At 35.2% G+C, this 22,810-nt stretch overlaps 3 protein-coding genes across 5 annotated transcripts in view; all 3 read right to left on the bottom strand.

Annotated features, from left to right (window-relative positions):
• LOC134846906 (protein arginine N-methyltransferase 1-like) overlaps positions 1-22,810 on the bottom strand; it is a 443,857-nt gene that overhangs the window by 15,705 nt on the left and 405,342 nt on the right. The window lies entirely within an intron of this gene.
• LOC134846901 (nephrocystin-1-like) overlaps positions 1-22,810 on the bottom strand; it is a 50,081-nt gene that overhangs the window by 10,177 nt on the left and 17,094 nt on the right. For both annotated transcript variants that reach the window (XM_063864315.1, XM_063864316.1), the window contains 7 exons: positions 17,358-17,400; positions 12,525-12,615; positions 11,944-12,164; positions 11,723-11,797; positions 11,533-11,643; positions 11,307-11,395; positions 10,234-10,532 (listed from right to left, as the gene is read on the bottom strand). In XM_063864315.1, the coding sequence (XP_063720385.1) occupies positions 10,234-10,532; positions 11,307-11,395; positions 11,533-11,643; positions 11,723-11,797; positions 11,944-12,164; positions 12,525-12,615; positions 17,358-17,400 (929 nt within the window). The remainder of the gene's footprint in view (positions 1-10,233; positions 10,533-11,306; positions 11,396-11,532; positions 11,644-11,722; positions 11,798-11,943; positions 12,165-12,524; positions 12,616-17,357; positions 17,401-22,810) is intronic.
• LOC134846904 (centrosomal protein of 89 kDa-like) lies at positions 5,248-9,498 on the bottom strand. The gene is made up of 5 exons (XM_063864323.1): positions 7,724-9,498; positions 7,367-7,587; positions 6,987-7,145; positions 5,790-5,963; positions 5,248-5,570 (listed from the first exon to the last, which is right to left on the bottom strand). Exons 1-5 carry the CDS (start codon positions 8,391-8,393, stop codon positions 5,346-5,348), a joined length of 1,449 nt encoding a protein of 482 aa, XP_063720393.1. The 5' UTR covers positions 8,394-9,498; the 3' UTR covers positions 5,248-5,345.

Raw genomic sequence — 22,810 nt, 5'->3', positions numbered from 1 at the left:
GCACCTAAATCACTTGAAACTTACTAACATTAGCCGCCACTAAACCAAATTCAAAGCTATAATGTAAATGCAGCAAAAATAAGCCAGACTAGGGGTTCAGTCAAAGCTGGAGCTAACTGTTTGATAGTTTTTAATGAACTGATGTGAAAAGTAACAGTAAATTTCAAAACAGCAAGAAAAACTTTCTGGGCTGATTCTTAACCATATCTACGGAGAAAAGGTTTTTCATGGGAGATCATTACAAACATCTCGTTTGATTGATTTATTAACTTCAAAATTGGCATGGTTTTGGGAAAACGAGCGAAGTCCATTAAGTTAAAAAAAGAGTCACTTATAGGATGCTTAACCGGTCTATAGCGGATCGCTAGCCAGAAATGGTAAAATCAGGCTTTGCATGTGATACACGTACAATTTGTTATTTCAATTGAACCCTTAATGGCACAGCACTTTCGAGAAAATCGAAAAAAAAGTCACTAATTCAAAAAATGGACTTCAAATCCAAAATATCTTTTCTAAGAAAGAGAGGCCTGGGATCTTATGCAGGAAACCTCATAGCACCTGTTCTTTTGATTGAAACTTTGGTTATTTTTCGAGAAAAATCTGAAAGGTTTCGAAAGCACGCTTAAGTTGAAAATTTGGACATTTTCTGAGGATTTTTTTTGAAGAAACATAAGGGCAGAAATACCGATGCAGATAAACTTCACACCTCATGTGTTTTTTTATTAAATCCCTAATCTCAGAATGGCAATGCATTTCTCGAAAAAACATTAAAAGTTCAACAAATAGTCAACATTTCAAAACGTGGACTTTAACTAAAACCAACAACTTTTCTACAAAATAAGGTTGTAGCAGAAATAAAAGCAGAAAAAAAATCCAAGCAGGTGTTCTATCAATTAAACCTTCGCCCGCAGATTTGGCTGTGTCGTTTTCAAAAAAATCGAAAAATGGAGGAAATTTCAAGTGTAGTTTTCAAAAAAATCGAAAAACGGACGAAATTTCAAAAAGTAGCTGCTTATTCAGGCAAAATTGCTGCAAACTTATATTTCGACTGAATCCTTCTCCGATTTGACTGAAGTTTCAAATGGAAATTTCCCAAAAATAGTCGAAAATTCAAAATTAGACTTCTGTCAACTTCATAGTATAAGGCAAGATAGGAGGGGGAAAAGAAAGGTATGGAGGAAAAGTTGTTGCCTCTTGACTAAGTTAGTAATATCTTCTTTGCTCTGGTGTCTCAACTCTTTCAGCTCCTGCTCCACCTTCTCAACTACCTCAGTGTGCTTGGCTATTTTGATGCAGTCCTCGTGTTCTTTGGGAAGAGGGTGAGGTTTTTTCCTCAAGACCAAGATTCGAAACTTTTCCTGTGAAGTACGAGGGAATTCAGTCATTCCAGGTCAACACAACGCCTCTGCTCACATGATGCTGTTATTTTCAGAATACCTTCCCTGAGAACTATGCTTGAAGATTTTAAAGATAAGGTATACTTCGAATTTTCTAATAGTGAAATTACCACCAGTCAGTGCTTGCAAAAGGTATACGATTGCAACAATTTTTGTCTAGCTATTGCTGATTATGTTGACCTGCAATGCATTGAAGTCGGATTCCAAGAACGACTTATCCGTTTCCAACTGGATGCACTTCCGGGTTAACCTCGCAACCTCCTGTACATATCCCTGGTGCTGATCTTTCTGCTTCTGTTCCATAACCTCCACGTGGTTAACCAATACTTGGTTCTCCTCCAGTACCAACTTAGCCTACATCATTAGTAATTTCATCAAGTTTCATCTATGTTACCTCAAAAAACTGAAGGCATCCAAAGACATTTTGCGTGAATTGAAGTTGCTTTAACTGCGAGATAAAAGTTAAATATTTCTGAAATGGAGTTTTTATTATTTTACTGTTTGAAACAAATAGCTTTTTTTCGGTTTAGTTGATGCATTAAAATAGAAGCGAAGCTGCACTTCGCAAACACAAGCAAAAAAGCGACAAAAAACTCTTATAGGTTCAAACGTTAAAATGTAAAAACAAGAACCTTTAAACGAAAAACGCTACTAGGTTTTGTAATCGAATACCCGACCTCAAGAGTAAAAGTCGTCTGCTTTAGCGTCAGCACCTAAATCACTTGAAACTTACTAACATTAGCCGCCACTAAACCAAATTCAAAGCTATAATGTAAATGCAGCAAAAATAAGCCAGACTAGGGGTTCAGTCAAAGCTGGAGCTAACTGTTTGATAGTTTTTAATGAACTGATGTGAAAAGTAACAGTAAATTTCAAAACAGCAAGAAAAACTTTCTGGGCTGATTCTTAACCATATCTACGGAGAAAAGGTTTTTCATGGGAGATCATTACAAACATCTCGTTTGATTGATTTATTAACTTCAAAATTGGCATGGTTTTGGGAAAACGAGCGAAGTCCATTAAGTTAAAAAAAGAGTCACTTATAGGATGCTTAACCGGTCTATAGCGGATCGCTAGCCAGAAATGGTAAAATCAGGCTTTGCATGTGATACACGTACAATTTGTTATTTCAATTGAACCCTTAATGGCACAGCACTTTCGAGAAAATCGAAAAAAAAGTCACTAATTCAAAAAATGGACTTCAAATCCAAAATATCTTTTCTAAGAAAGAGAGGCCTGGGATCTTATGCAGGAAACCTCATAGCACCTGTTCTTTTGATTGAAACTTTGGTTATTTTTCGAGAAAAATCTGAAAGGTTTCGAAAGCACGCTTAAGTTGAAAATTTGGACATTTTCTGAGGATTTTTTTTGAAGAAACATAAGGGCAGAAATACCGATGCAGATAAACTTCACACCTCATGTGTTTTTTTATTAAATCCCTAATCTCAGAATGGCAATGCATTTCTCGAAAAAACATTAAAAGTTCAACAAATAGTCAACATTTCAAAACGTGGACTTTAACTAAAACCAACAACTTTTCTACAAAATAAGGTTGTAGCAGAAATAAAAGCAGAAAAAAAATCCAAGCAGGTGTTCTATCAATTAAACCTTCGCCCGCAGATTTGGCTGTGTCGTTTTCAAAAAAATCGAAAAATGGAGGAAATTTCAAGTGTAGTTTTCAAAAAAATCGAAAAACGGACGAAATTTCAAAAAGTAGCTGCTTATTCAGGCAAAATTGCTGCAAACTTATATTTCGACTGAATCCTTCTCCGATTTGACTGAAGTTTCAAATGGAAATTTCCCAAAAATAGTCGAAAATTCAAAATTAGACTTCTGTCAACTTCATAGTATAAGGCAAGATAGGAGGGGGAAAAGAAAGGTATGGAGGAAAAGTTGTTGCCTCTTGACTAAGTTAGTAATATCTTCTTTGCTCTGGTGTCTCAACTCTTTCAGCTCCTGCTCCACCTTCTCAACTACCTCAGTGTGCTTGGCTATTTTGATGCAGTCCTCGTGTTCTTTGGGAAGAGGGGGAGGTTCTTTCCTCAAGACCAGGATTCGAAACTTTTCCTGTGAAGTACGAGGGAATTCAGTCATTCCAGGTCAACACAACGCCTCTGCTCACATGATGCTGTTATTTTCAGAATACCTTCCCTGAGAACTATGCTTGAAGATTTTAAAGATAAGGTATACTTCGAATTTTCTAATAGTGAAATTACCACCAGTCAGTGCTTGCAAAAGGTATACGATTGCAACAATTTTTGTCCAGCTATTGCTGATTATGTTGACCTGCAATGCATTGAAGTCGGATTCCAAGAACGACTTATCCGTTTCCAACTGGATGCACTTCCGGGTTAACCTCGCAACCTCCTGTACATATCCCTGGTGCTGATCTTTCTGCTTCTGTTCCATAACCTCCACGTGGTTAACCAATACTTGGTTCTCCTCCAGTACCAACTTAGCCTACATCATTAGTAATTTCATCAAGTTTCATCTATGTTACCTCAAAAAACTGAAGGCATCCAAAGACATTTTGCGTGAATTGAAGTTGCTTTAACTGCGAGATAAAAGTTAAATATTTCTGAAATGGAGTTTTTATTATTTTACTGTTTGAAACAAATAGCTTTTTTTCGGTTTAGTTGATGCATTAAAATAGAAGCGAAGCTGCACTTCGCAAACACAAGCAAAAAAGCGACAAAAAACTCTTATAGGTTCAAACGTTAAAATGTAAAAACAAGAACCTTTAAACGAAAAACGCTACTAGGTTTTGTAATCGAATACCCGACCTCAAGAGTAAAAGTCGCCTGCTTTAGCGTCAGCACCTAAATCACTTGAAACTTACTAACATTAGCCGCCACTAAACCAAATTCAAAGCTATAATGTAAATGCAGCAAAAATAAGCCAGACTAGGGGTTCAGTCAAAGCTGGAGCTAACTGTTTGATAGTTTTTAATGAACTGATGTGAAAAGTAACAGTAAATTTCAAAACAGCAAGAAAAACTTTCTGGGCTGATTCTTAACCATATCTACGGAGAAAAGGTTTTTCATGGGAGATCATTACAAACATCTCGTTTGATTGATTTATTAACTTCAAAATTGGCATGGTTTTGGGAAAACGAGCGAAGTCCATTAAGTTAAAAAAAGAGTCACTTATAGGATGCTTAACCGGTCTATAGCGGATCGCTAGCCAGAAATGGTAAAATCAGGCTTTGCATGTGATACACGTACAATTTGTTATTTCAATTGAACCCTTAATGGCACAGCACTTTCGAGAAAATCGAAAAAAAAGTCACTAATTCAAAAAATGGACTTCAAATCCAAAATATCTTTTCTAAGAAAGAGAGGCCTGGGATCTTATGCAGGAAACCTCATAGCACCTGTTCTTTTGATTGAAACTTTGGTTATTTTTCGAGAAAAATCTGAAAGGTTTCGAAAGCACGCTTAAGTTGAAAATTTGGACATTTTCTGAGGATTTTTTTTGAAGAAACATAAGGGCAGAAATACCGATGCAGATAAACTTCACACCTCATGTGTTTTTTTATTAAATCCCTAATCTCAGAATGGCAATGCATTTCTCGAAAAAACATTAAAAGTTCAACAAATAGTCAACATTTCAAAACGTGGACTTTAACTAAAACCAACAACTTTTCTACAAAATAAGGTTGTAGCAGAAATAAAAGCAGAAAAAAAATCCAAGCAGGTGTTCTATCAATTAAACCTTCGCCCGCAGATTTGGCTGTGTCGTTTTCAAAAAAATCGAAAAATGGAGGAAATTTCAAGTGTAGTTTTCAAAAAAATCGAAAAACGGACGAAATTTCAAAAAGTAGCTGCTTATTCAGGCAAAATTGCTGCAAACTTATATTTCGACTGAATCCTTCTCCGATTTGACTGAAGTTTCAAATGGAAATTTCCCAAAAATAGTCGAAAATTCAAAATTAGACTTCTGTCAACTTCATAGTATAAGGCAAGATAGGAGGGGGAAAAGAAAGGTATGGAGGAAAAGTTGTTGCCTCTTGACTAAGTTAGTAATATCTTCTTTGCTCTGGTGTCTCAACTCTTTCAGCTCCTGCTCCACCTTCTCAACTACCTCAGTGTGCTTGGCTATTTTGATGCAGTCCTCGTGTTCTTTGGGAAGAGGGGGAGGTTCTTTCCTCAAGACCAGGATTCGAAACTTTTCCTGTGAAGTACGAGGGAATTCAGTCATTCCAGGTCAACACAACGCCTCTGCTCACATGATGCTGTTATTTTCAGAATACCTTCCCTGAGAACTATGCTTGAAGATTTTAAAGATAAGGTATACTTCGAATTTTCTAATAGTGAAATTACCACCAGTCAGTGCTTGCAAAAGGTATACGATTGCAACAATTTTTGTCTAGCTATTGCTGATTATGTTGACCTGCAATGCATTGAAGTCGGATTCCAAGAACGACTTATCCGTTTCCAACTGGATGCACTTCCGGGTTAACCTCGCAACCTCCTGTACATATCCCTGGTGCTGATCTTTCTGCTTCTGTTCCATAACCTCCACGTGGTTAACCAATACTTGGTTCTCCTCCAGTACCAACTTAGCCTACATCATTAGTAATTTCATCAAGTTTCATCTATGTTACCTCAAAATCGATTAAGTAAACGAACGACAGCTCAGCATAAAAGAAATTAGCTAGGGATCTACCAAAATATACAGCCCACTTTCAATAAACGAGACGAATCTACACGGGAGCGGATTTAGGGGAGGGGCGTTTTGCTCTGGTGTCGTAAGGGATTCCGCCTCCTTTGAACTTAACTGTCCCCCTTTTGTAGTGATTTAAAATACCCACTTTTGGCTAACCGACCCCAAAATTTTTCTAAGGGCGTCTTTGGCGCCAACATATAACAAATTTGAGAGAGATATCATGACAAAAAACGCAATTCTATGGTCAAAACATTTTAAAAAAAACACAAAACGTTGTTTTCGGCCTATTTTTTCTACATTTTGCTTGCAGCGCCAAAAATTTGATCATAATAGGGTCCTAAAGGTGGAGTCAGGGAGCTCGGAAAATCGATTTGGCCGAGCAAACAAACTTTCTGAAAATCACAGCCCTCTCCCCCTAGATAAAATCCTACATCCGCCCTACTGCTACACGATATCAAACTATGCAGGGCTGGTCAAAATATGTTTTTTTTAAAAAAAAACGTTTAAAACTGTTTTAAACGTTTTAAACAGTTTAAAACATGTTTTTTTTGCAAGAATTTATTTTTAGTACTCAATCGGCTCATGTTTTAATCTGAAAAATCCATTCGTTGAAAATTAATGGTTTTGATAAGTAATCTCTGATTAAAAGCTGTATAATGTCAGCAAAACTTGCATGGCAAATGCGCACTTGATAGCTTGTTGAAAGAACTGCACTGTACGTGTTAATTTGGATGAATCAAGTAACAGCTGCCAGTTAAATTGCGTAATAATTGCGCCCTCGCAGTCGAAACATGAAACACTGTTTAAAACACTAAAATTGAGTCATGTTTTAAACAGTGTTTAAAACAGTTTTAAACACTGTTTAAAACAACCCCTGTTTTTTATTGACCAGCCCTGAAACTATGACGTCATTTTAGCAACCTGCTCCTGCAGCTGTTTCCACTCCATCTGCTTCACTGTGCTGTGGTTTTCGATGTGCAACACTTGATTCTCTTGCACTAGCTCTTCCACCTTGGTCTTGAGTCGCATGAAATCCCCTTCGTACTTCTCAATTGTTGTATCTTTTTCGTTCAATAGTTCCTAATTCAGAACTGCTTAAAATGTTTTTTTTTAATGTTTTGCAGCAGAACAACATACAACTTCAAACTATCCCAAAGTTTTCGCAATCTAATAATTTTTTCATGCCAGTCAGTGAATTGATTGCCCAAAATTCATGGATATACTGAAATAGAGTATAACAGATATGCTTGCTGGTAAAAAAAAAACTAGTAGGAATTTCAAAGTTTATTTAGATAGCAAACCTCGTAAGCATGCACTAATGGCGACAAGCACGACAAGTTGGATACCCACTCTGGAACTCGCTTTACGAATTTGGAAATAAAATCGTTACTCGATGCCACCACAGGCGAGGATTGTCGGCCCAACTGATGGGAGGCCAGAGCTGCCGAGGATTTAGCCAGAGCTTCTTTGAGCTCAGACACTTCTCGCTTCAAAGCTTCTAAAGCCTGTGCGTTTTTCGGTTCTTTAGATAAAAACAAACAGACAAATCAAAAACTACTCGTAACAATTTGAGAATTATAAGACAGAGTCAAAAATTCCCGTTTAAATTGTTCAAAAAACAACGTTTTTTCTGCTTTCGTAATTTTTTTTTGATTTGCCTGCAGGTGTTTTCTTCTTAGCAGACAATGATTGCACCTCTTGTCCCTTAGTTGAATTATTAATCTGATCATTTAAGGACTGAATAGACTTCAAATACTCCGTTTTCTCGCTTTCCAAACTTTTAATTCTTGAGGTCAAATCTCTCGTTAACGTCTCTCGTTCTCTAATCACCATCAAATGTTCTTCTCGTTCCCTTTGCAAATCTCTGAGTTGAGTAATAATTTGCTGCAGACGAACTTGAAATGCTGAATTTTCTCGTCTCAAAACTTCGATTTGCTTTCTCATTTTCACTACATTCGGATCTTTCGGCTCATTAGGCCCCCCTCCGAATTGAGCTGGCATAGAAGCACTTAAATCAATATTCGAGTGCGCTTTCAAATCTTCTGGTGGTTTCGTTACAGTTATTTGCGGCAACTCCATTGTTTTCGATCTGTGGCTCAATTTTTTGCGCTCCGAGCTTTTTCCTCTGTCGCTTGGCTTTTTGCTAGTTGGTTCCAGAGATGCTACGACTGGTTCTTGGTTCTTTTTTGGAGATGCAGGAGTTGATTTGCTGCTCTCTGGTTTGCTTTTTGCAGGCGAAGATGAAGTTTTAGATGGCTTCGAATCAGGAGGAGTTGCGGGTCGAGACCCTTGGGAAGATGAGGCGAAGCTTGACAGTCTTTTGAACATTTGAAAATTTCATAGAAATTATAAGATCAACTTGTCAAAATTCGATCACGACGTCAAAGTTCTCCGACGTCAATTATGCTGAATAACTAGATGCCAATTATAATTATATTTCAGGAATGGTATATAATTTCCCTCTGTTCCATGATGATTCCAGACTAAAATTTTGGTGCGATCGTTAAATTCCAACTTATTTTAAGTGCCTCTTTATTAAACTAGAAATGAACGAATAATTCATTGGAACGCAGGAGATTATGAATTGGGGAAAATAATAACTGCTATTTCTTTTCAAATGGCTAAACAGGTGCCAGTAAGCCAACGGCAATGATCAATACAATACCAACAAAAAGGAAGTCACTCAGCCCTTCTTTAAGGATTAAAACCTCTGGTAATAGAAATCTCGGTAACTTCTATTCTTTTTAAAATTAAAGTATCCTTTTTTAAATTAAAGTACAGGAGGACCATTCATTCTTAGAAATGGACTCTCCAATTTACGACCAAAAACAACGCTAATCGATCATTAAAAAAGGTAACGAGCAAACAACGGCTATTTCTTGAATTTTTTCTGATCGTTCTAGTTTCATAAAACAAATTATAGCCAACAGACGGTTGAAAAAGAGTCAATGAACGCAAAGAAACAAAGAAAACCTTTTTTTTGAATTTCAAACGAAAAAAAACATATGGCCTTAGAGCTCTGGAATTGCATATATCTTGAAGCCTTAAAGCTCTGTGCACTTTTTCGATAAAATTAACCCAATTTCGGAAAACTCGATCAATAGATAAATTTTATTCCGCTGGGAAATCTGAAAATTAGAATCCACTTTCAAAACTACTAACATTCGATCACGTTTTTCGTGATTATTACACATTTACTATACATTTTTGCAAAAAAATCAACTTTGAGCCTGAACAAAATTTAAGACCTTTCGTGAAAACAAAAGACCAAAAATCATCACGACCTCTTATAAGAATCTATATTAAGTTCATCAGCTCTAAATAGCTTTGCGTCAAGGCTCTTTCAAATTTCATAAAACTTCTATAACTGACTTGTTCGAGGATGCAAAATTCTCAATTTAAGAAACCTGGTTTTAAGGGTGATTTTTCTATTTCACTGATTCAAAACTTTAATGTAAGTAACATTTCTATATATATTCGAGAGCAAAATTTGAGCAACTTAAAAAGTAAGAATTTTGACTAATTAATTTTTTGAAGCCTTTGTAAACAAAAAATTCATGATCCATAAGTTCTTTTAATTTTAAGAATATTGATGATTCACTTTGCTTTTTACAAAACTAGACGAATTTTTTAATTATTATTACAACTAGACTAATTTAAGAAAACTGGATGAAAAGGTTACTCTTATTCCGCTGGGAAATTTAAAATTTAAAAACCATTTTTTGAAGCTTCAAAACAATCACGTTTTTTGGGCATTTTTTTTTTAAATTGGAGAGCGTAATTTGCCCTCCATTGGGCAAATGATTTAAAGCCACAAAGACAAATTTGAGCAAAAAGCTGAGCATGAGACTTTCTCAAACCAACAAAAAAAAACGACTTAAATAAATGTCTTCACTTGAAGAGTTAAAAGCAGCCGACGCTCATTAATATTAAAAATACGGCCAGGTTAGAATAGCTTAGTTATGACCATTTTTCACAAAGGACAGTCCAACAAAATGAGCTCTTAAACTCATTATGCCGAAGAACTGATTTGCCCCATACGATTAAGGTCAATGAAAAGTTTTAAGTGTTCGTTTTTTTTTAATCTCGCATTTAACCAATAATAGATAGCTTAATTGATTTATTGGACACCAAAAACAACAAAATGAAAAGGAAAAACTCTACTCACTTATGACGCTTCTCTCTTTGCCGCCCCCTAGCAACTCCTGGGCCAGAATCTGCCGGTAGAACATCGTAAACTGGAGAGAAGTGACTGGCATCACAATATAGACTGGCAAATAAGATGCCATCTGTTTCTCCTCTTTACTCAGTTCTCCCATTTTCAGTGAGAGCGTTATTTGTCTTTTAGTCGACATTAGAGATCGGAGGGTATTTGACCCTGTCAAGGATGTGTCTCCGGTAGCAGTAGCATCTAGTGCAACGTCCTTTTCAAACGGGGTTCCTCCTTGAATTTCTATCTCAAACTCCCTAAAATGCACAGTTTGTTACGTTGGGTCCGTTGAACTTTTTTCGAGCTTCCAACATTTTTTATTCAATGACTCATGGTCGATTCGCTAGTGCTTTGGCAAATATATGTGATTGCTGCTTGCTCGCAATTTAAAACAGTTGATTATTCAGGAAAACATAAAGCAACATTGAAAAAGTATCAGCTATAGATGCACAGAAACAAATACACGCTTGTGGAGCTTTGCTGAGAAAAGCATAAAAACTTATATTAAATAATGTGAACTTTCGTATATTTTCTGCCTGAAAGCAATTTATTAAGATTATTATTACTATTAATGAGAGCATTAGTTTTTGGGGCTAAAGGATATTGACTGATAATGGATTTCAAAAATAATCAAAGAAAATAGTATCCTCCAAATCACACAGTATCTCTACTATAATATTCATTAAACATTTAAAGGACAGAGACAGAAAATTATTCACGAAAAAATGTCTCACTGACTCAGTTTTGGAGGATTTCCGGAGGCAACCTAGACTAAAAGATAAACCAAATTATGAAATTACTTGATGCAAAACAAATCGCTATCTTTTCCTAGTGCCTTTATTTACAACACAAACATCCGTTCAAGTCCAACGTAGAATATAACCAGCAGGCAGAAATAAGTAACATCATATTTGCCCGAAACCAACTTTTACGAACAATGATTTTTCACCAATACGTTCCATTTACTGACTTAACGAAGATCAAAATATTTAAGAGAAGACAATAGTTTTTGATTTTTAAAAGCAACTTACTTGTTTCCTATTGCCAGGGAGCTCCCATAGTCACTGCATAGCTTCAAGTAAACACGACCACAAGACATATCCCCTTTCTCTCCTGACTTCTGAAAACCGAAAACTATTTAAGGATCCATTACGACAAGAAGCCCCGCTTTGATGGTCAACATCCGAGGTCTTTCGTCTACTTCGATACTTCAATCAAGTTGCTTCAACGATATAATAAATACGGTAAATTACAAACTGGTCGGTGGTAGGCGACGTTCAATTCGACCAACAGTCCCAAGTTGATGATGTAGGAGGGGAATCTGAAGAAACCATAGCCCTCCAGCAATGTCGGAATCAAGCCACTCGTCTGAAACAAAACCAATCAATTGTCTTTCAAATTTACACTATTTAGAAAACGAAATTTAGATATGACAAACAGGTTTTACCTTTGGAGTAAACCTCCATGTTTTGGGGTCACTTTCATTCCACGTTGCTTTGACTGTCATGATGTTGCTTTGAATCTGAAGCGGGAAAAAAACAAAATGGAAACAAAGGACGCATGCTTTTTACAAGACGGTAACAATGAGTGGTTGAATGCTGATTAATAAGCTTCATTTTGTCCTATGTACTTTAAATTTTGAGTTCAAAAGTTATATTTGATTCGTACCGAGTTGCCGTCGAACAGGCAAATGTTTGCATATCTACACAGCACTTGCACTCCCTCCGCCGGAAGAGGCACATTCTTCGCTATCAGCAATCTGAATGTCCTCAGCGCCTTAGTCTCCCTCGGCTTCAGAGACGATGTCTTCGAGTCCCAGAACAGATCTCGCATCTGGAACCCAGAGTCACTGATTTGAGGATGCAGTGCCTTTACATACGAGTGACTGGCTAAAATGCACTGAGATATAAGGTTCACCGCCCAAAGTCTACAAGAAATTGCCCAGAAGCCCCTCACGTTTGAAATTATTAAATTAACACTTTTTTAGATTCCAGATGTAATTTTGTTATATTTTGCTGAAATAGTTTCCTTTGTTTCAGTGTTCCAGAAATTTACCTCGCAGTAGAAAACATTTTGCACGCCCATAAGGCTCTGTATTACATCGAACTCACGATCTTCGGCTTGATCTTGCAGATACTTAAAAATAACCTACTCAGGCAGAATTTCAATGTCATATCAACACGCCATATCAATGTTTTAATTCTCATCTTGTTTTTTCTTAGTCTGAAATTAGAGAATTGGCCTCTTACAGTTTTCAGAATGCAGTAATTTGGCAGTCGTGGACGGCCTGAATCCAGATGGACCGCCGCCAAGTGCTGCCACTATGTCAGCCTCCGTTCTCTAAACATAAAATGAACTTCTGTCTCTCATCGAAAGAAAACTTATCTGAGCTGTGGCTACATATTATAATTTAAAAATACGCAAGCGTATTAAACTATGAAAATTTGATATTTATAGAAACAGGCGCAGTTTTATTTTTCATGCCCAAGTATAAAAAAGTAAAAAAAAATTCAAGTAGACGATTTCAAAAGAAAACATTGAAGAAAAGAGGGACATACCAGGGTTCGAACCCGGGAATTCATAATGAAAGGCACTCTCTTTCACCAGGTATTTAGTACTGTAAGAGGAAACTCGCGGGGGCTGAAAAACACCTGGTGTGGGGGGTAAAAATATCACAAAGATTATCCTTAAGTTTTTTTCGGTAAAAAATAGCATCTAAAAAAGTGTCAATGAACGCAAGGAAACCGAAAAAATTACTTATCAGTTTTTTTGAAAAACTTCAGCTTTCGAATTTCAAAGACAAAATAGATGACCTCAAATGTCTTTCAATTTCAAGAACAATTTATGATTGATACAAAACTAACCAGTAATCAAAACAAAAGTCTTAAAAACAAACATATATGAAAATTTCAAAAAATTTGTCTCGACTGATGTTGAGCTTCAGAAAAACACAAAACACAACCGAGTACCGAGCGGCTAGTTAGCCAAAAAATATTTGGGTTGGGTCGACACCAGTAACCATAGAAAATTATTGTTGATAATGAAACATTTAAAACTACTAAGATTAAAAACTCAAAGACGCCCCATCCCTTTCGACTCCTCATAAAAAATAGAGACAAAAAAATTATGTTTCTGAATTCAACCGAGAATAGCAAACATTGTGAAAAACATGAGTGAAAACATACCGAACAATAGCTGAAAAAGAATCAGTGAACACAAGTAAACAGGAAAACAACCTGACTTAGTTTCTGAAAAAATCACAACTGAAAAAATTGATGCCCTTAAAGCTCTCTGAATTTCTAGAGCAGTCTATAATCGGCACTTTTTTTCGTTAAAAATACCCAATTTCAGAAAACTGGATCAAAACGTAAATTTTTTAATTGACTCGGAAATCTGAAAATTTGAACCTTTTTCGAAACTAGAAGTCGGTCACAATTGCTGTGATTCGCTGTTCGACAGTGTAGTTTACCTTCCTTTTAACAAAGGAAATGAGCTGAAGTTAAATGAATGAGAAGTCAATCAGCAAAACAGTAAAATTGAGCCTGCAAAAACATGTACTTTAAAAAATATATTTAGCCTCAAACCTCTTTGAATTCAAAAAAAACTTTATGACCAACATTTTTGCGGTTAAGTTGAACTTACTTGAGAAAACTGGATGAAATGGTAAATTTGTATTTCATTTTGAAATAAAAATAATATTTAAGAATTCTTTCGAATCTAGAATTAGCTCACGTTTTTCGCGCAGTTTTACCTCCCTATTTTGAGAACTTTAATTCAGAAATCTTTTATGATCGATTTTTTTTCATAAACATGACCAACAGACAGTTGGAAAAGAATCATTGAACGCAAATAAACTGGAAAACAACCTGATTAGTTTTTTTGAAAAAATCTCAACTTTCGAACTTCAAAAAAATGACATAGCCTCAATCCGTGTTGAATTCCAAACAAAAATTTTGACTGAAACTTTCACGAGAGAAACTTAAAGATTTAAATATACTTTCGAATCTAGTATTCGTTCAAGTTTTCAGCGCCAATTTTACTATAGGCCAGCTAAAGCTGGAAATACAGGTTTGATAATTTTCAAAATTTTTGTAGTGTTGCGGAAGGACAGAGTAATTTCATAAAACAACCTATTCAAAACCTGTTATTTTCATCAATTAATTCAGTTTTCTTTTTTAAAAAATTGAAGTGATTACCAGAGATTGTTAGGTTGAAGGATGCTTAAAATGTTGCTCAATAGATTTGGGTGGTAGTTTTTGAGAGAAGTCAAAAAGATTTAAGAAACGTTTAAAAAAAATCGGCTGAAATTTGATTTTTCCGAACGTTTTCTGTGTTAAAAAACATTGAATGTAATTGCTTATGCAGGAGAGCTTCTCACTACTCGTCCTTTTGATTGAAACTAAAATCTCAGATTTGGGGGGGTGTAGTTTTTGAGAAAGTCGAAAAATCTCAAAAAACGGTCAGAAACCGAAAATTTGGGTTTTCTGAGGGCCATAACTCTTTGTGTTAAAAAATTGGGCGTAGCCGCTTATGCAGAGGCTACGCCCAATGCCACAATCTGGAAATACCTGTTTGATAATTTTTGTATATATAGGGGAGGACAAGGGTTATTTCATAAACAGACCTATAGCAAAGAAAAGTAAATCCCAATTTATTGACTTAAAACCTGTTAGTTTCATCAATTAATTCCTTCTTAAAATAAATTGAATTGATTACAAGAGCTTGTTAGAATGAAAAAGGCTTAAAAAGTTGTTCATTATATTAAGGTAGTAGTTTTTAAGAAAAGTCAAAAAGTTTTAAAAAACGGTGAAAAAAATTGACTTTTCCGGGGTCATAATTTTTTGTGCAAAAAAAATGAGCTTAACCAATTATACAGTGGAGCTTTCCACAACCCGTTCACACTGAAACCAATATCCTATATTCGGGAGGGTAGTTTTTGAGAAAAGTCAATAAGTTTCAAAAAGAGGTCAAAAATTCGACTTTTCCGAGGGTCATTTTTTGAGCTAAAAAAATGTGGGCGTAACCGCTATTGCAGGGGAGCTTCTCACAGCCCGTCCTTTCGATTGAAACTAAAATCTCAAATTTGAGAGGTTAGTTTGAGAAAAAAAAATCAAAAAGTTTCAAAAAACAGTCGAAAAATCGAAAAGTTGACATATCTGAGTGCCATAACTTTTTGTGTAAAATGGGCGTAGCCGCTTATGCAGGAGAGCATCCACAACCTGTTCTATCCATTGAACCCAAAATTTTAGATTAGAGAGGGTAATTTTTGAGAAAAAGTAAAAGTCCAAAAATTTGGGTAAAAAATGCCCTCCACACAATTTTTCGAAGGCACTAGAAAGTGGGGTAAGGTAAAAAGAGACAAGATTATGCAGGCACACGGGGGAGTAGGCAGACTTTCCACTAGTTTTTAGAAACTCGGAAGAGTCGTTTTCGAGGAAAAATAAATTTTTCAAAAAAGTGAACAAATTTTCCAAAGCGTCTCAAAAAAAAAATAATAAAAAACCCAACTCTGGGAACTTTCTCGTCGTTTCAGAATACTTCAACTTTCGAACTTTACAGAAAAAGTATATGCTCTTAGAGCTCTTTGAATTTCAACAAGTTGTGATTGGTGCTTTTCTGATAAATTGAGACAACTTTGATCAAAAAGTAAATTTTTAATTCGCTGGAAACTCTGAAATTAAATTATACTTACGAAACTAGAAGTCGATCCTATTTTTTGTGACTTTTTACACTTTTGCTGTTTGATAGTGGAGTTTGCTTTCCTCTAAGAATGGAATTGAACTGAACTTCAAAATAAATCAAAGGTCAAACCGCAAAAAATCAAAACTGAGCAAGAGCAATTTCTTTTTAAGGCTTTGTACTGAAAAAAAAAGAAAAAAAATCATCAAGATATATAAAAGTCTTCTTCTCTATGTTTAATTACTCTTAACAAAAAACTTCTCTTTCATAAACAGAATTAAACATGTTTTCCGCACCATCTGCACTTGTAGTAGTGGAGATTTTGATTTGCATTCGTTTAAGCAAATAAATTGAAACTTAAAAAAACTCGTCAAACCAGCTAATGTCAAAGTTGAAAACTAAAAAAAAACAAAGGCATAGCCAACTGACAAAGAGTAACGAACGTAAGTAAAAAGAAAAAAACACTGACTTTGTTGAAAAAATCTCAACTTTCGAACTTCAAAGAAAAAATAGATGCCCTTTGAGCTCTTTGAACTTTTAGAACAATTTATGAATGGCGCTTTTTTTAAGATTAACCCAACGTGAGAAAATTGGATCGATAGGTAAAGTTTTTTTCCGCTGGAAATCTAAAAATTAAATTCACTTTCGAAATAAGAAATTGTTCACCTTTTTTCACGTCATTTCCACGTTCGTATTTGGAGAGTGCTTTTTACGTAACTTTCAGCAGACAAATTTCAATTGAACTCAAAAAGTGCATTTATACCTTAGTCCAATCATAAATGCCTTTTTTTGGATGAATGCACATCTTTAGTTATTAGAGCAATTTAAGACTTTTTCCTGGATTAAAAAAAACCACCAAGACCTATAGTCTTCACTACGTTTATTATACTTAAAAATAAACAGGCAAAACATTACCAACAGAAAGCCACACGAGCTCAATAAGTGTTTTTACTACGTCCATTGACACTTACAAATGAGCCTAGGCTTGTTGTAGATTTCAACGCTTCTCCTAGAAAATCAATACAAATCAGTGAAAAATCATTTCGTACATTAACACAAAGCAAACGATTTTGAAAATCATTTTCGAGTTTGAATAGAAACTTTCGAGGCAGGATAGAAACAATCTCGAGTTTGCAGATTTTAGATCTTTTCCTTGTATAAAAAATAAACAATTTTTGGCGCGTCATCTCCCTCAAAATTAGTACGCGTATTTGTTAAATTTTTCATACATTTAAACACATCAATGCTATATCTAGCCACACTATATAAACTAGAATAAAAAGTGCGAAAAAGAACTATGAATATGAATTGCACCTGTTGTTCCTGAAAAATGGAATAAATGTTGGTTATAAGGAAGAAAATAGCATTAAAATGGAATTCGCACAAACCCTCTCAAATCTCACCTTATGAAGTTGTTTACGCAGTGATCCCCAGCCTTTCAGGTTTCTAAAACAAATCAAACCCAAAAATTAAAACAGCGAACAGACAATTGGAAGAACAATTGAACTAGGGTTCTCTTACCAGTCTTTAATTCGAGGGGTTCAAAATATAACACAGAGGCGAAGCTGCGTTTCGAAAACACTTACGAGAACACGACCAAAAATCAGCTCTATCAAGTGAAATCAGAAAAAGTTGAAATAAGCCTCGAATTAGAAAAACTCGGCTACGTGTCGGGTTCGAATCTTCGACATAGCAAATTCGAGTCTCACGCACTACCCACTCAGCCACGGATGCTTAAAATCTCCAAAACCTAGCCACCAATAACGCAGCTATATATGCTAAAAAATTGCCAATTTGATGCAGCAAGAGAACGGCAAATACAGAAAGACACAAATTTCCATATAAAAAATTGCAAAGCATAAAGCCACATTATGTATAAATTATGCATTCCGAAAAAATGCGAGATATATTGAGTTCGAAAAAGTCTGAAATCGAGCTTTTTTTCATTGTACTGCTATTTGAAAAAAAAATAACTTTTTTCAGTCCATTTGATAAGTTAAAAGTGCATCGGCTCTGTAATTTATTGACTAATCAAATGTCAAATCACATATGTTTTCTACTGAGGCTCTTTTCCAGTTTCCCACCCCCTTGTAAATTAGCAAAATAAAGCTGTTCAAAAATTGTTCACACGGCTTTTTGCATATATAAATGTTGCGAAATTTGTTCACGCTGACACGTTTTAATGCAGTTTTTAACAAAAAAAGTAATTTAAAATAGACTTTCCTTTAATAAATTTCAGACAAAATCAAAGGGGGGACTGGAAAAGAGCCTATACTGCTACCGCATCCTACCGATTCAAAAGTGCCACCAAAAGTAGCACTTTTATTTGCGACTTAGGTTGGAAAAAAAATAAAGTTCGTAGAAATACATTTTGCATCGCAAGTGTAATGAGGTGTTTCAGTCTTGTAGGATTTTCAGGGGTCCCGCAACAACTAATCAGTTGGGATGAAATTTATGCCAAAAAAAACTAGATAAAACTATAAAAACTAAATGATTCAAAACTGCAGAAAAAAATGGGGTACTTATTCTAGGTGAGGGATTTTCTGGGGGTCCCGAAAGCTAACTGGTGCTGAATTTCAGAGTAAAATACCTTTCAAGCTTCATACCAGTTAATTCATTCAGATCGTGATTGAAAATTTTCAGATTTGAAAAATCTCCTATTTCCATGAAAATGTTTCACTGAGCAAAAACGACAAACTCAAAACTGCTAAAAACTCCAAGCAAAGAAGCTAAGCGGAGCTTTGCACCATGACCACTTGCCGTGAAATTAAAAATACAGTGGAGAAGCAGAGCGGTAGAAAAACGAATGACTCACTACTTACAAATGAAACGAAAAACCAAAAAAAAAAATTTCAAAATTATGTTTTCAAAATATTATAAAATGATAAACTACGACAAAATTATGTTTTCATAAAGTTTAAAAAGAACTACTGAAACCCCTGCACCTTTAGAAACTATGCCAAAGGATGCGAAGCAAAGCATCGCACTAGTTGCGATAAAACCTATACATAGCCCGATAAACTAACCGAAAAAAATAGAGATGATAGACGTAGAAAAAAAAACACGGAACATAGCCAACAGACAATTGGAACAGAGTCAATGAACGCTAGTAAACAGAAAAACATATTAACTTTCTCAAAAAAAAATCAAAGAACAAAATAGATGCCTTTGAAGCTCTCTGAATTTCTAGAACAATCTAAAATCGGCACTTTTTCGATAAAATTAACACGATTTGAGAAAACTGGACCGATAGGTAAAATTTTACTCGCTTTGAAATCTAAAAATCAAAATTCTTTTCGAAATTAGATGTATATCACGTTTTTGTGACCTTTTAATTTTCCGAGAAAAAACTTTTATGTTAGACACTTCTTTGATAAAAATTAACCCAATTTGAGAGAACTTTTAGATCAATAGGAAAACTTTTATTTTGCTGGCAAGTCTGATAATTAAATTACATTTTCGAAAGAAGAATTCAACGATTACACTTTCGTTGTTCGATAGTGGAGTTTTCCTTCCTTTTTACAAAGGAAATCAACTGAACTTCAGTTCAGTTCAGTCGTCTTTTCCACCTCGTATGAGGTATTACCGTCTGAGCTGATATTATTGAACTGAAGGTATTGAAGTGAACTTAAAAAGAATTCGACCGCGAAACAGTGAAATTAAACCTGAACATATTTGAAGATTTTGCATTTAAAAACACATCGCGACCTCTTTAGCCTGAACTGCGTTCATCGACGCATTCTACAAAAAACTGTCCTGCATTTATCTTGATTATGCCTAGAAAAAAATCCTTTCATGAACATATATGACGAAGTTAGACAACTTATGTTAAATAAGCATCGAAACAAAACTTATCAAGAGCTAACAAAGCCGACAACTCTTCAGCAGATAAATTGCGTCGAAAAAATCTTTCCATTAGAAAAACTTACAAGTAGAAGTCCCCCGTCAAAATATGTTTATGCTCAAGGGACAACTCAAAAAAAATCCTGTAAGGCATGTTTTATAAGACGAAACCTTTTAACCCGAATAAAAAGGAAGAAAAGAGAATATATATTTGAAAAACTGATTTACTGAAATCAGAGTTGGTTAATTTATACCCAGCGAAAAAACTGCAAATGAAACGGCTATTCCAAATGCAGACATTCTCGAAAATTGTCTGTTTTCCATCTGTCTATCCTTTGACAAGGTAGAGATGGAGATATCCAAAATTGCAGTCTTCCTGTGGCCAAAATTTTTTACAAGAAAAAATTCTAGCACCCGATTGCAAAACCCTTGCTTATTGAAAACATAAAGAAATAGTTTTAATTAATTTTAGAACCTACAAAAATTATCTCCTTTCGAGAACCCAGTATATATTTAAAAAGAAATTCGAATATAAATTAAAACTGTAACCAAAATGCGGGAATATATAGGGCAACATAATAACAGTGACGCCACTTCCTATACTACAGACATAAAAAACAAGGTGAACAAAAAATTTCGTGTGCCTCCCATAAAAGACTATAAGAGAACCAGCTAAAGCTGGAGGTGCGTGTTTGATAATTTTAAAATTTGTAATACTGATGCGAGACGACAACCGTAAATTCAAAAGTTGGAATTCGCCCAAAACCTTAATCGAGAAGTAAAAATTTTTCGAGATATCGGAACTATTCCAACGACGTAACATTTATTTCACAAAAAATTATGGCGTCGCTGCTTCTGCAGAGAAAATTCTTTGACAGGGTAGTTTTTCAGATTTGATAGGGTCTCAGATTTGAAAGGGTAGTTTTTAAGGAAATTCGAGAAGTTTGTTCTGCAAAATACAGGTCAAGGAAAAAGAGAACATTCCCAAAACCGAGCTTCACGGTCGAACACTGAACCTGGAAGTTGGCATGGTAGTTACGAGTGAAGTCAAAAGTTTCCAGAATTGAGGGCCATAATTTTTTCTTAAAACATTGGACATAGCCAATTATACAGGTACACTTTCGACAACCTGTTATTTCAATTAAATCTATGATATCAGATTTGGTGGGATAGTTATCGATCAACGGAAAGTCCAAAAAACGATCAACAAATCAATGAATTGACGTTTCCGAGAATCGTAGCTTTTAGTGAGAAAAAACTTGGGCGTGGCCACATATGCAGAAAAAAAATACCTCAGCCTTTAATTTCGATTGAATCCAAAACTTACTTCGTAGTAATTCTCGAGAAAAGTCAAAAAAAATCGTGTCTAACAATTTGGGCGTAGTTGTGTATGCAAAGGAGCTCCCACAACTCATTTTCGGATTGAACCCAAAATCTCAGATAATCGAGGGCAATTTTAAAAAAATCACAAATTCTACAGAGGCGAAGCTGCGCTTCGCAAATAGTAGAGAGAACACGGCAAAAAGCAGCTCTATAAAAAGCAGCAATAGGAGAAAGTAGAAATAAGCCTCGAACTTTCGATTACGCCTCCGATTCGATCTGCAACCTAGAGATTATGAAACCCATACACTAACCACTCAGCCACGACGCTTAATAAATTACAAACGCTGGCCACAAACAAAACGGAGAACAGATGCTATGAAATTTCGAATAATACAGATCGTGCTTACAAAGAAGTGTTCAATTATTGTCACCGAAAAAATGAACACTTTTAATGAACAGTTTTTTTTGCGAGCTAGGTTAAAAACAGAAGGTTCTTAATAATACACAAACGCTCACTAAAGTAAAAAAAAACTGTCAAAAAATCACAACTTTGAATTTTCCGAGGACCATAAAATTCTGCGACGAAAAAAAATTGGTCGTAGTTGCGTATGCAAAGCAGCTTACCACAACTCGTATTTTAGATTGAACCCATAATCTCAGATATGGCAAGTTAGTTTTTGACAACAGTCGGACAGTTTAAAATTTCAAAAATTTGACTTTTGCGAGATCGATAACTTGTTCAAAAATTTTCGTGGGTGGCTGCCAATGCAGGGGAGCTTACCACTACCCGCTATATTCATTGAACTCCCAATCTTAGCTTTGAATTCCCAATCTTAGCAAAAAGATCCAAAAAACGATCAAACATTTGACAATTCCGAGAGCCATAAAATTATGTGTAAAGAAATTTGGGCATAGCCGCTTATGCAAGGAAAATTTATAAATCTCACGAAAATCTCAGATTTGAGAGGGCAGTTTTTGAGAAAAAACAGAGACGAAAAGGAGTTTTGCATTACTTGTGATAGCATATAAATAGCAATGCGAGCCAGCAGACGGGAAAAGAAAAGAGAACCACTAAGTCCGAAAAAAAACGAAAAAAATTCGAAGAAACCAAAAACTTTAAACTTCAAATGTTGTCTGGAATGATAATCTATAAAAGGGAAAACAAGTTCGACAGCGTTTAATGAAAATTTTAAAACAATTTTCGAGCGAAAAAAAATTGTTAACTATAAATCTATTCCTAACATTTTGTGCTATTCGGAGGAAAGCATAGAAATTGTGGTTTCCTCGAATGACCAAAATATAGGTGAGCAAGCCGATAAGATATAAGTCGAAATCATTTAGGCTTTTGAATTTCGAAGAAAAAATTGATGGTCTTGAGGCTCTTTGAATTTGTAGAACAATTTATTTGGGACACTTTATGTTAAAATCAAAAGGTGCAACTTTCATTTCGCTGGAAAATCTGATAATTAATTTCCATTTTCGAAATTAGAAATCGATCAAGTTTTTCGCAGCCTTTACAACTTTGCTGTTCAATAGTGAAGTTTGCTTTCCTTTTAACAATAGAAATATACTGCGTTTTTTAAAAAAATCACTAGTCAAAGCGCGAAAAATCAAAACTAAGCGTGAACAAATTTGAAGACTTTTTCCTGAAAAAAAAAATCAGCAAGAGCTATATAAGAGTACTCATTTT

Source organism: Symsagittifera roscoffensis, chromosome 5 (genome assembly GCF_963678635.1).
Source record: "Symsagittifera roscoffensis chromosome 5, txSymRosc1.1, whole genome shotgun sequence".
Classification (NCBI taxonomy): Eukaryota; Metazoa; Xenacoelomorpha; order Acoela; family Convolutidae; genus Symsagittifera; species Symsagittifera roscoffensis.
Note: the sequence above shows the minus strand (reverse complement) of the source record. Positions and strands in the feature narration are given on the sequence as shown.

What these genes read in the sequence shown, in the direction of transcription:
- LOC134846904 (XM_063864323.1), bottom strand. Translation starts at nt 8,393, where the DNA reads ATGTTCAAAAGACTGTCAAGCTTCGCCTCATCTTCCCAAGGGTCTCGA. An exon ending in CATTAGTGCATGCTTACGAG is followed by an intron (nt 7,146 to 7,366) that starts GTTTGCTATCTA and finishes GTTCTGAATTAG; the next exon opens with GAACTATTGAACGAAAAAGA. An exon ending in GGAAACAGCTGCAGGAGCAG is followed by an intron (nt 5,964 to 6,986) that starts GTTGCTAAAATG and finishes CTAATGATGTAG; the next exon opens with GCTAAGTTGGTACTGGAGGA.